We start from the raw sequence: 14,153 nt of genomic DNA on the forward strand, positions 1-14,153 counted from the left end.
TTTTCAATAGGGTTATTTTCATTTCATGACCAAGTCGCGGCTTGGAAGGTTAACCTGGGTTGACTCAAATTATTTTTTTAGTTTTTTAATGAAATTATCTCGGTTTTATGACTTACGTTATGAGTTTAGTGGGTTAACTCGAGTTTTTTTATTGTTTTTTTAATTTCATCTTTAAACATTGAGTTTATTGGAATTGAACTTCATAATTTATTTCGGTTTGCTTTCTATAAGGTTATCTCCATCTCATAAATATAGGTCGTGAGTTTGAGATATTAACCTAAGTCGTAGATTTGATAAATTAACTTGGGTTGACTTATGTTTTTTTTTATTTTATTTTAAATAGATTTTTTTTTAAATTCATCATTCAATATTGAATTGATTGAAAAATAAGTTTTAATTAATTTTTTAATTTGTTTTTTATGAGATTATAATAGTCTCATGACTTGAGTCGATCTAATATATTATTATCTTAATATTTTAAAAAATGATATTATCTTGAAGTTTTATAGTCAAATAATATTTTTACTAGTCATCTAAATTATCTTTAAATTCATAAAATTAATCAGATCACATCATATTAACCATCACATAATTTATTTATTTATTTACCAAAAAAAATTGTTAGCAATAACTGATAAATTTTCTACTTCAAACAAATTTCATCCGCCCATCCAGTGATGACCTAAACTATAGTAGGCTGAACGCTATGCAAGCAAAAATAAATAAATAAATAAAAATATTCAGAAAACAAAACAAAATAAAATTCAACGAATGAGAAAAGAGAAGGATGGCAAAAAAGAATAGGTTGGAAAAAGGTAATATAGTAGAGAATAAAAAGGAAGAGAAAGTAGCATAAGAAACCTATGCAAGCAGCGACAGATCAAAGGCAAATAAAAAAATGGAGCAAAAATTCCTTCAGAAACCAGATAAAAAAAATTGGTTTTTTTTTTCCCAAAATGAATTTTTTCTAAATCTTTAAACAAACAAAAATTTAAACATTTTAAACGATGGGTAATTCATGTAATTACCCAAATTGTTTTCAGATAATTTGGATAAAACAATTCTGGTTATCTTTTTTTTTTAATAAATTTTTAAAATTAATGGGCTTGTTCTTGAACCTAATTTGGCCACTAAAAACTTTCCTTGGTCCTAATTTTAGGTACTTAATTGTAATTGCATTTCAGTTCTTTAGGTAAAAAAAATTAATAGGGATTAATGGGTAAAAAAGAGGACAAGTTATAAAAAACAAAACCCTAAACTTAATATTTTTTGAGTTTTCCATTTTATTTAGGATTTCATTGAAAATTAATGGAAACGCGGTAAAAATTCTCTCAATTCCTCTCATTTGTCTATTAGTACACATGTTTTTCTAAGTTAGTAGAGAAAAACATAAAAAACGAGAGAATATTTATGGTAATTTCTATAAAATTCTTAATGGAACCCTAAGGGATACAATCAAAAATTCATATTGCTTGGGGTAAGATTAGATATTTTTGGTTCATGGATATTTGTTTTTTCTTTTAATTTTAGGTATTATTTTTTATATATAATTTTAAAAAAAATTAGCATGATAAATTAAAAATAATAGTGGAATAGTATGGTTAAATTGTTTCGGTGAAATAACATAATTTATATATGTTACTGTTGGAAAACATGACATTTTATAACTTGTTATTCGGATTAAATGACTTTCAATAAAAATATATTAAATGAATAAAAAAAAAAAAACTCTAGAGACAAATCACATATTTGATTATGAAAATATAGTATCATTGAAAAGATTTGTTAGAAATCTATCAATACTAAAAAAAATCATCAACAATAACTCAAGTGAGATATATTTACCGATAAAACAAATGAGTCACCTACTAACTTTAGATGGAAATATAATCTTCATGGATATTTGTTTTTTCTTTTAATTTTAGTTATTATTTTTTTATAATTTTAAAAAAAAATTAGCACGGTAAATTAAAAATATTAGAAAAATAGTATGGTTAATTTTTTTTAATGAAAGAACACAATTTATATATATCACAATTAAAAAACACAATTTTTATAACATATTGCTATTCAGAATAACAACTTCTAAAAAAAATTATGAAATAGATCAGAGAGAAAAAAACTTTAAAGACAAATCAAATATTTAATTATGATAATATTAATATTATTAAAAAAATCTTAATAAAAAAATTTTATTAACACTAAAAAAATTATCAATAATAATTCGAGCAAGACTATCAAAAATAAATAAATCATTTGGTAACTTTGAACGATAAATATAACTCTAGTCAAGTCACCGTTATTAATTTATTTTTGGTAGGAGGTGGATTGGTCTCTATTGTTTTTTCCTCTCTTCATTCATAAATTAACTAGACACCAACTTGCTATAAATGGCTCTGTCATTCCCCACCTTTCTCAGAAGGTGGGTCTTCGACTTCACAACTGTAACCCAATTCATTCTCATCATTTTTGCGTGCAATGATCCTCCCTTCAGGTTTTATGGGGTCTTCTTTTTCTTTCTTATATGGTATAATTTCTTCTTTTTTTTTTGGTGTAGTGTTTAGTACTTAAATAAACATGATAATTTGACCAGAAAGTTTAACTTCTGTTTTAAAATTTTGGTTTGTTGATTTTTGCTAATTTGTATTGATGGGTTCTGAATGTTTTGTTTGATTAGCTCTTCAGTGATAGTTATATTATCTGGGTTTGATTTTTGTTAAATAAAAACAAGAAAGATGGGATTTTTTTGTTAAATTCTGACTGGTTTTGGAGGTTATGGGAGAGTAGTTCGAGGATCATTCACGCAAAAATGATTGAATAATGGGTTATTATGTGAAAAAATGATCTCGTTATTGAAGGATAACCAGAGCTCAAGAGGGTCCTTGTTGCAAAAGCTTCTTGTTATAGTCCTTTTATCCTCTCAGAAAGTATACCCTTTTCATATAAAATTTCATTTCCTTTTGGATTTTTAATGATAGTTACCTTTTATTAGATTCTGGCGCGCAAAGTTGTCTGTACTGTTTTTCTTTTTGTTTAAACACACTTAGCTAACAAGCATGAGTTCTGTGTTTTGTATGTAATGCTTTTTGTAAAAACATTTCTGTGTCTGGCTATTCCTCTGTTGTGTGTTTCTGTTTTCTTTTCTGGCAACAATATGCTTGTTGTCTACATAGGGAGGTGTAAGTTGGGATCCTTACAATTCATTTTAAAGGCTATCCATATTTGGAGCACTGTTATATGGAGCAAATTCTTTCTGGATCTTAATAACAGTTATACAGGTGTAGGGATGGGGCACACCCTACATTTCTGATTGCATTCTGTATGTTGATTTGATTCTTTCTTCATCTTCAGTCTCTCTGGCTGTCGATTGAAATTTTGCATTATAGAATTAATCGGATGAGACCGAGTCTTGATATTGAAAATATTTATGGATTATTGGTCATTATTACCTCGGTATCTTATAAGAATTGGGTGCTTCATATATAGCATCTATAAAAATCTGTGGCTTGTAGCTATTGCCCCATGTAAGTTAAATGGGGAACCAGGATTCATGTAATTCAAATGGCTATTTGGCTGTGGATCTTCTGTTATGAGCAGTTTTTCTGTTTGCTTCTGCTTTTGGAGGTCGTTTGCTGGCTGTTTTGGAGGAAAAATGAAGGTGTTTAACAGTTGTCTTCTTTTCCTTATCATAATGTGGTAATAGACTAATAGTTGCTTTATAAGAACACGTTTCTTATCTTTATGATGTTAACACATTAGAATTGCCAAGAAGGTGTTTATTTCTTCACCACAAAAATGATGCATTAGTTATGATTTTGACATGTGGCATTTAGTTGTGTTCACTTGGCTAAAGGAAATTCCAAACACTGTTTTAGTTTATTTTTTCATTTTCCAGATAGTTTTTTCCTCCAATTCCAAAGATCCCGCATGGCTACGTTTCACAGCTTAGCTGCACTACTTGAGGTTTCTCTCAGCAAGCTAGTTATCTTCCATAGTAGATTTATAGTTTTTGTTATGCCTGTTTATTTGGTGGTTCTTTCATAGGACTGCCATAATTTATTATATTTTGTTTGATTTTTCTATGCCTCTTTTATGTCACACAAGATTGTAAAAGCTAAAAGGTTTCTTGTGTGCTTAGCTGAATTAGGTGTGCATTATCTCTCAGACATGTCAGTGGTCAAAATATCTCATTAAGTACTACACTGGTAAACTCTATTCTTCAATGCTTGCATTCAATTTTAGGACTCAGTTGTTAATTTTCCATACTGTTTCGTTGTGACAGGGCCATTGTCAGTTGCAGTTTTAAGATCTAGTTAGTAGCTTTGGATTGGAACATTTTCTATTTACCACACAGTTAATTTACTTTTGACACATCAGAGGTTCCATGAAGAATTGTGCGCCCGCGTGCATGCAAGTGTTGTGTTTCTAGGAAATTTTATGCAACTCTCATTAAATTTTATGCATAGACGATGGATCATTTAATTTAAAAAAGAGACTAAATAATAGCGAAAATAGTCTCAATTGGATGTCTGATCCTTCCAAAGAGAGGGAATTTCATTTATGCCAAATCCTTGATTTTGATCAGTCAATCAATCAATGCCTTACCACATTTGTTTTGTCATTTTTTTCATGGTTTTTGCTTGTTTATCTGGCTTTGGAGATGCAAAGGACAATAGCAAATTAAACTGATCAGATGCAGAAGTATAGAGATGACAAGATCAAAGATAGAAAGACGACTACTGGTGAAGAATAACGAAGAAGTCCAGAGTTTTTGGAGAGATTTGCTAAGTAGGTTTATATGTTAGTTTTTGCATGCAGGCCAGGCTCCAAGCTTCTCTCCTTGAGTGGTTTTATGTGTTTGATCTACGTCCGAAGGCGTTCAGCAGAGGCCAATCTTGCCAACTTTCTAGTTTGGCAATTGTTTTAAGCGGTGGCTGTAGATTTCGAGCCATGAACACGTTTCTTTTTCCGGGTGGTGTTTATGGCGGGGCAGCTCAATGTGCTCCCCAATGGCCAGGATGCCTTAGGCACACTTTCCCCAACGACATTCTTCTTTGGGCCATTTTATGTGAATGGAATTGCAAATCATTTTCAGTGAATGAAACACTGTTAGGTTTGCTTGCTGTTTTGCCACAATCCTCATTCAAACACGCGCATTGGATTGAATTCATGTCCTTGTCAACCCTTTTTGAGTAGGCTTTGATCATAGCCAGCGAAAACTGTGATTCACTATGTAAATCTTCTGTTTTCTTTATTTTTAATAATTTGACTTTCACTGATTTTGAATGCTTCATATCTTATTTTGTTAGCCCCTCCAAAAAATAATGCATTTTCGAATTTTTAAATTGTAATGATAACACAAGCTGAAAAATAATACTACCATTGAACACTAAATTAACTAGTGTTTTTAATTCTTTTTAAATTTTTTTAGTTTTAAATTAATAGATTTTTAGTTTTTTTTTTTATTGTTATGATGTGTTGATATCAAAAATAAAAAATATATATTATTTAAAACATTTTCAAGTGAATAATATTTTGAAAAATAACATTTATCATATTTACAATTTATATCTCGGATAATTAGTTAATCTCTTAATTTTAGTAATTTGATCTATTCTTCCTAGCCAATATAACTATTGTATGATAAGCCAAGGTGGTTGGTGGTGGTACTTACAAAAGATTTTTTTTTGTGTGAATTTAGAGACTTTTCGATACTTAAATAAATATTTGTTTCTAGAGAAAATATCATAATATTTTTTAAAAAAACTCTAAAAATAAATATGCAATCGATAATAGAGACTAAGAACCCTTTTATTTGAAGGATTTATAGTTTTTTTTTTTTATAGCATGTGAATCTTGTCATTTTTTTTATAAGAGAGGCTATAATATCTTCTAGCTTTGATAGCATTGAAAATAAATAAAATATTCTTTATTTATTATTAATAGATTTTTAATGTTTTTTTATTATTTTGATGTTTTGATATCAAAAATTAAAAAAATATATTATTTTAAAACATTTTCAAGTGAATAATATTTTGAAAAATAACCTTTATCATATTTACAATTTATATTTCGGATAATTAGTTAATCTCTTAATTTTAATAATTTGATCTATTCTTCTTAGCCAGTATAATAGTGTATGATAAGCCAAAGTGGTTGGTGGATTTATAGTTTTTTTTTTTGAACCCTCTTATTTGAAGGATTTATAGTTTTTTTTTTATAGCATGTGAATCTTGTTATTTTTTTTTAGAAGAGAGGCTGTAATATCTTCTTGCTTTGATAGCATTGAAAATAAATAAAATATTCTTTATACATTATTAATGAAGGATATATATCTTTTACATATCATAATGAAAAATAAATATCTAGTTCTTTTAAAGACTTCTTATACATTTAGGGATATAAAAACATGAGTGTTTTTTACCTTAATTTTCGATGTTAAATGTCATGATAAAAAAAAAATGTTGTCCAATTAAGGGTAAAGAAAGATCATCAGTTTTATATCTATTTGGGCTTAGCAAGATATTGAGTATAGAAATATTGAGTATGCCAATTTTTCAGATCCATATTTATTTGGATTCAGCATGTAACTGAATCAAATAATGTTGGGTCCGATGAATTGTCAAATCAATGTACTCCTAAAGATATTAAGTCTTCGTTTCACATTGCAGTTTAATCATGTTTTTAAAAATTCTTGATTTTTTTAGCTTTTAATTGATTGTTTTTAGATTATTTTAATATGTTGATATCAGAATCTAATTAAAAAAATAAAAAAATATTATTTTAATATATTTTCAAATAAAAACACTTCATAAAACAACCTCTACTATATTTTAAAAACAAGCTCTTAAAATGTGTTTAGTATTGTAGTAGTTTTTAAAATTACAAAGATAAGTTTTTTAAAAAGCTATATATAAATTGTAGCTTTTTCATATCCAGAATTTCAAGAGATACTTTAGAGTGGTACTTATGTAAAATTATGGTAAACTAATGAAACACTTTCAAAACTATAATTAATGCAACATATAGTTTCAACCATATTTCACTATATTACCAAATGAACCTATAAAGCCTTAGCTATTTGATAAGCAATACATTAGCAAACCTGCAGAAGATGATATATTTTATATTATATCCATGAATGATGTTTATTTATGTTGTTTATTATTATAGTGCATGGTGCTTTTTAAAAATATTTTTTGATTGAAAATATATTAAAATAATTTATTTATATACTTTTTTTTTATTTTTAACATCAATACTTTAAATTATTAAAAAAACACTAAAACAACTTTATTTAATAACTTTTCAAGACATATATTTTTATAAAACACACTCTAATGCTAAAGCTACAGGAATCCCAAACAGTTTATTTAATTAACAGAGTTGTAATGTCATCTATGATTGGATGGTATTCATCACTGGAGATGGGACTGCATTAGCTACCACGTATGATTCTTAAAAAGGCTAATTTTCAGTGGCTTTCCATTGCTAAATGAGGGGATCAAAGTTTCCAGAATTTCGATGTCCAATGAATAATTACTTTATCGAGGCAATCATATGGAGGGCTATACATGACTTTATGGTATGTTATATAAATAAAAAAAACCCCGTAAAAACAATCCAAAATTAACTTAAAAAATCAATTGAAGAATAAACCAACTAAATTTTTTTATATAAAACATAGAAATTAAAAAACCCAGAGAAATTTAAAAAAAAAACACCTTGGCTGTATATATATATATATAAAATCAAATTAAATCAAACTATAATTTTTTATCTCATAAAAATAATGAAAACTTAATTTGATGGGAATAATTCAAATTTTTTTCCATATGAACTTCTTTGATTATAACATAAATAAAATCAATTAGATCCTCTTTTTTTTTTTTTTTCCATATGAACTTCTAGTTTTCTTTCGAAGAACAATTCTTTCATCTCCCTTTTTTTTGTTTTTTTATGATCATGAAGATCAAATAATATTATTACCACGTTCAAAGACAAAATCAAACTGTAGTATATATAAGATAACAACACAATATTATTGTCATTAATGGTTCAAGTGCAGAATATGCATTTTAGATTACACATGTTGTCGTAATTTTATACATCTTGGTGGATCCCGAGGAGAGATCAATACATGTTAGGCATTTAATGAAACCCTAGCACTAGACATCACATGGTACATGATATTGCAAAGACAACAATTGATGCAAAATCGAGCCATTGATCAGTGAGTTTTCAAGTGATATGGTTGTTGAATTTACAGAATCAACAAGTCCAGGCAGCCAAATAGCATCTCTCACTTGCTTCAATGTCTGTGCATGCATCAGTTTCTGCCCCATGCATGATATTTCAATCTGCGTTGTACATAATTGCATGGTAAAAGAACTTATGTAGGCATATTCTGCTTACACAAAATGTATTTTTCATGTAACATGTAGATTACAAGCAAGGATTCTCATGGAAATGAGAGAAAAATTCTAACTCCTCCCATGATTCGGAATCATTAATTCATTTGCAGGAAAATAATGTTCGAAATGAGAAGGCTGTAGTAATCAACCATTAATGACTTCTGCTAATTGTCTATAAATAGCCACTTACTGATCATCTCCTCTTATAAAACATGCATGAAGACCCTTGATTATCTTAGCTAAGAAATCATTTGCAAATTGCAACACTTAAAGGTTTGACTGCTGAATGACGCTTGCTTGACTTCTAGATGCATTATGCTCTTCCCAACTCATTATCCTACTAGTTTAACTGAATTTTACAGCAATATGATGTGCAGATATCTAGAGGTTGACTACCCTACAGGCTGGTTAACTTTTCAAAAGGGCCTTTAGCCCTTTATACAGAGAGATTTGAATCTACAACAAGCATCATCTGCACCAGATTTTTGGTCTGCGGATTTTTCTGTGACCGAGTACTGATCTTTGATCTTTACATAGACTTCCCTATATCGTTGCTATCTAGGATCATTTTTATCGCTTCATCAGTTTCTCAACCAACGATTTTATACAGCCCTCCACAGAACAATCAAATTCATCTTCGTAATTCAAAACCATTTTAAACATCCTTAAATGACATCACTATCACATTGATAATGTTACAGAAGTAAGAAATTTAGCAACATGTGTGCAGCAATACTGAATGATTCTTAAATTACGAAATGAAATGGAAACCGTGGATTAGCAAGAAAAATAGAACTCGAATGACAAATTTTTTTAATTTCTAAACATAACCATAACTATGACAAATGTCTATTCCCTGTACAAACGTAATCTATGGACCAAGTATCCTAGCCTCAGTTGTGGTCGGGGCGAGGGATGACGAGAAAGACTTATAAGAGGGTTTCAAGAGACTGTAAGGCAATATTGGAGAGAATGAAGCTCAAAATACTTTGACAATGCCATCTTATCTCACTATTAGATTAAAATGAGAATTAAATCTTTTATATCTATTAGTATATGATATTAGTATTTCGTAGTGCAATTAAGCATGTCAGAATTTCTGATTCAAAAACTGTCAAAAAAAATTTACGTTATCATCATGAAACTCACCACAGATTTGAGATCACGGGGGGTGGGGGGGTTTATTTGGATCAGCTGTTAATTACAAATTAATCAATTTAATAGACAAATTTACCTCGAGTCCAAGTATAGTCTCAGTGAATTTGACACGGACATGTCTACCATCACATATAACAAATTTTAACAGTATAGTTCAGTGAAGATTGAAGAACATGCCAAGGAATGAAAAGATGCAAGGGTTTGTCTCTTTCCAAAGAAGGTATGAAGAAAAATCAAGCGCAAAAGAATTTACATTCTAAAGATTCATCGATGACACTTTCTTCCTAGTAGAGACATGACACCAAAATTTAGTGTTACAGAAAAGAAATTAATGTTGGATTACATATACCCTTTGTGCACTTCTGCTTTTCAATAAAGTTATTTCTCTGCATGATGTTGTTTTTGACTCAAGCAAAAGGCTTTAGGATAAAGATTGAACACAGTGAAAAAGATGTGTACAGGGCTTGAAAGCTAGCCCTATACATTTATCTGATCTTACTCAGATGATTTATCTACTTCCACACCTTATTAATTATCACGTCCAACTAGCTTTTCTGACGTTCACTTCTCAAATTATGTAAAAGATCTTGTAGTCTATTATAGAGGTGCTTCTTTATCTCATAGGTGGAACCAAAGGAACATGGTTTAGGGTTATTCCATGCTCCTGGCTTTCAATCTCTCCCCCTCTCTCTATACCATGCAAATGAACCAAGAGATGAAACCTTGACAGAATCCATGCACCATCAAGAGGTCTATAACTAAAGGCCATCAAAACCCTAAAACTTTCAAATCAAAAGGCTAGCTAAATCTACCAGGTGCATGCGAATAAACATGGGCAATACAGACAGGCATTATGTAGTGTTGGTTTTTCTACATCATGACCCACATAATAAGAGCTTCTCATCTCACTAAAAGAATGATTAGAGTGAGAAAGAGAAATAAATTACCTCATCTTCGTTAGAGAGACCAAGCTTTCTAACCAGGTACTTCTTAACCATGAAAACAGTCACGCTCTCGTCTCTTTATTTTATTACAAGACGACCCCATTAGAAAAAAGCGGTGAAAGAGAGCACCAAAACCCAAAAACAAAAGCAACTTTGTCAGCTTTTCACTCATTTTCTCCAAGCATCATCATTAGATAGAAGAAAGAATAAGCATGAATGACACTTCTGATGAACTGATATATTATGCATGATACGATCATGTGTGTAAATACTCGAACGTGCACTACTTTCTATGACTACTTACTTCACTCTTATGTACGCTTTTGGTATTTGAGGTAGTGCTTCTCCTTCCCTGTCAATCCATAAACACAACCCAATTAACCCTAGATTTTATATACAATGAGGATTAAAAGATGTAGTAAGCTGGATGAATTTCTTAGTGGATGGGGTTTTAAAATAGAGAAATCTGGCGGAAGAAGAAGAAGAAGAAGATTTACTCCATTAATCAGCTAATGAACTAAGACATATGCGCGCAACACTACTGTTCAAGTCATGAACTAGCTACACAAAATAAAAATATATGCAAGAGAGATACATGTCATAGAATGAGAGGGTGAGGTGAAAATACCTAAGAAAGCCATGAAAAAAAGTGTGTAAAGAGGCAACTAGAGAGAAGAATATTTGGAGAAAGGGAGTACACATCTTGGCTAGTGAGCATTGTTGGACTCATAAGCAATGATTAACAACAGAAAGGGAGGATCAAAAGAGAAAGTGCAAAGAGAACCAGTCACTCCTTTTAATGATTGCAAATTGAGAAAAGGGCGCTGATCGAAGTCCTCAAAATTTCAAGGTGCAAAATTGAAATAGAACCACTAGAGGAAGAGAGGCAGCTAATGATTTTGTTTTTGAAAACACTCACCGGTTGATAGAGGAGCTGAGGGTAAACCACAATCCAGCAAAGTGCGGTCTTGTAGTTATGGTTGTTGTGGGAGAAAAAAGAGGCGGTGGTGGTGGTAGCAATGAAGAGCAATTATGGGAAACATTGGAAACCGGCATTTTCCAGCCAAGGAAGCCAGTACTACTACTTGAAATCATGTGCAATGGGCATGATGGTGATGATAACCTTGCTGTTAAATCAAGATTATAATCATGATCTTCTTGACCTTGGTTGTCTTGGCACAGGCTGCTTTTGTGACAGTAATTACTAAGCGGCGCCACATCTTTGTCCCTCCTGACACCACCACTACCACCATTGAGCCCTACAACTCCTAACCCTAACTCTAATCCTAAGGAGTGGCCTATTTGCTGGTGAGCTTGAAAATGTACCGAAGAAGAAGAAACTGCAGATCCTGGAACAGTGTATTTTGATTTTTCAATAATATTGTTCTCTTGCTTCCTGCATGTTGTTGGTGGTGTTGTGATTCTACTAATCCCTAACCCTAACCCTAGCTGAAGCCACTCTCTGTCTTCCTCACCTCCTTCTAAAGGGCATGAATAGTCATAACCATTGTGGATTTTGCGAGAAGATGAGGCCATGTGTGCATGCTAGCTAGAAAAGAAGGGTTGGCATGGTCTTTTATGGGATATTTGGCAACTTCTCTCCTATTCATGTAACCCAAAACAGTATTCAAACACACACACACACACACCATGTAGTCCTTTTTGCGCACAATAATTTATCTTTTCTTTTTGGTTTTCTTGGGATTAAAACTAGAAATACACAGAATTATAGAGGAATTGGAGCTGAGTGTTGTGCTCTTTTCCGAGGCAAAAACTGGTCTTTTCTGCTCTCTCCTTTGTTTCCTGTTTGTCTTTGCATCTATGAGCTGTTTAAAAACTAGAATTTTTTCTTTTCTTTTTGAAGCACGTACGTACGCATAGAGATAGAGAGGGAGAAGGAGAGCAGGTAATGATTTGTGGCATCTGTTTACTTTTGTACTGATCTTGCTCTGTATGGATTAATTTAAATAATAATAATAAAAAAAAACACTGCTACCACTCCTAATCTACTAGCTAGCTAGTTTCCATTTAGCTTCGTTTGCTATTTTTGGTTTGAACAGTGTTTTATCCCATTTACATGTACAGATTAATCCTTGCTGCTTAACCTTCATCAATTATAAATTTGCATGGATATTCTTACAGATTTTCTCATGATTTGATTAACAAAACTATAAATTATATATTTTTTAATTTATTGGAAGATTTACCCTCTTTATCCTGTAATTTAATCAAATTATAAAATACTAATTTTATTTTTTGAAACCATAATCACATAACCTACCAAGTTACCCCACAGACACTCTGGGTTGCTGTATAGAGCAGTAGAGAGGAAGAAAATAGAGAGAGCTAAGAAGGTTTGGAGAGAAATGAGACAATTGGCTTAGGTGAGCAAAGCAAAAGCAACCTGTCATTCGCATGGGGAGAGGAACACCCCTCCCGTGCACAGAAGTTCAGCATGAGTCAATTCAAGCAGCAGTATAATGACAGAAGTAATGAAGAAAATAATGCAGTCATGTAGGTGCAGAGGGTGTTTCGCAAAACTGCTATTCAACTGCAAATACTCTCTCTCTCTCTCTCTCTCTCTCTCTCACTTCAACTGCCTTTTTCCCTCTTGAGAATAGAAAAACTAGCAAAGTTAATTATAAAGAATAAAGAAATTTTTTTTAAAAAAATGATAGTTTCACTGTCATGGCTGTTTATACACGTGGACTGATACAGCTCAATTGTTACAGTTTTCTTCTTCCCTGTTCTTATTTTTTAAAAATTATTTTTAATATTAATATATTAAAACGATTGAAAACGTATAAATTATATTAAATTTTAACTAAAAAATTTAATTTTTTTGAAAACATGGTTTGCACCGCATTCCCAAACATGTTCGAATTGTAGCTGTAATTGTTTTTTATTTGAAAATGTATTAAAATAATATTTTTTTTATTTTTTAAAAATATTTTTCATATTAGTATATCAAAATAATTTGAAAACATCAAAAAAAATATTAATTTGAAATAAAAAAATAAAAAAATTTTAAACTTTTTTAAAAATATTTTTTAAAAGTAAAAACAAACAGAAACAATTATTAAGCTTTGTTTCTTTTTATCTCATGCTCCCGTATGTTTGCATGTTTTGAAATGTTTTGAAATTTTATGATTTATTTTAATTTATATATTATAAAGTATTACCAACATTATATTAAAGGTTAATATTATAAGATAGAGCTTTAAATTATAATTTTTTTAAAAATCAAAACAAAAATAATAAAATTTAATACTAAGAAAACATATACTGAGTATGAAAAACTTCATCTTCATCTATGAAATTTTATTTTAAAATATTTAATTCATAAAATTATTGTTTTCAAACACAACTTTAAAAGCTATTATAATCCCAAACTGACATGATATAAAAAATTATCATATATTTATGACAATAAGTGAGGTCTTTTCTTAAAGAAAAAAAAAACTACGACGTGACAATTTCTTGGTTTTTTGTTAATCAAATATTATTGGCATTGATAATAATTTCATTTCCTGGTTATCTTGGTGTTATCTGCAAGAATTCTATTTTTTTTTTTAATTTGAAAAAGAACAAATAGGGAGAATAAAAAGAGAGGGTGGCAAAGGAGAAGAAGCCAACC

General features: G+C 30.3%; 1 protein-coding gene and 1 long non-coding RNA gene across 2 annotated transcripts; one reads left to right on the forward strand and one right to left on the reverse strand.

The window, feature by feature from the left end:
* The first annotated feature begins 2,912 nt into the window (after positions 1 to 2,912).
* On the forward strand, positions 2,913 to 5,286 carry LOC133698970 (uncharacterized). Its single transcript, XR_009843218.1, has 2 exons — positions 2,913 to 3,963; positions 4,139 to 5,286. It is a non-coding gene; the product is annotated as an uncharacterized LOC133698970 (long non-coding RNA).
* Positions 5,287 to 8,021: 2,735 nt separating this feature from the next.
* LOC133699216 (uncharacterized) lies at positions 8,022 to 12,322 on the reverse strand. Its single transcript, XM_062122379.1, has 4 exons — positions 11,436 to 12,322; positions 10,821 to 10,868; positions 10,520 to 10,592; positions 8,022 to 8,360 (listed from the first exon to the last, which is right to left on the reverse strand). The coding sequence occupies exons 1-4, from the start codon at positions 12,050 to 12,052 to the stop codon at positions 8,169 to 8,171; spliced, it is 930 nt and encodes a 309-aa protein (XP_061978363.1). The 5' UTR covers positions 12,053 to 12,322; the 3' UTR covers positions 8,022 to 8,168.
* Between the last annotated feature and the right edge of the window lie 1,831 nt (positions 12,323 to 14,153).

The sequence above is a fragment of the Populus nigra genome, chromosome 7, assembly GCF_951802175.1.
Source record: "Populus nigra chromosome 7, ddPopNigr1.1, whole genome shotgun sequence".
In the NCBI taxonomy this organism is placed as follows: Eukaryota; Viridiplantae; Streptophyta; class Magnoliopsida; order Malpighiales; family Salicaceae; genus Populus; species Populus nigra.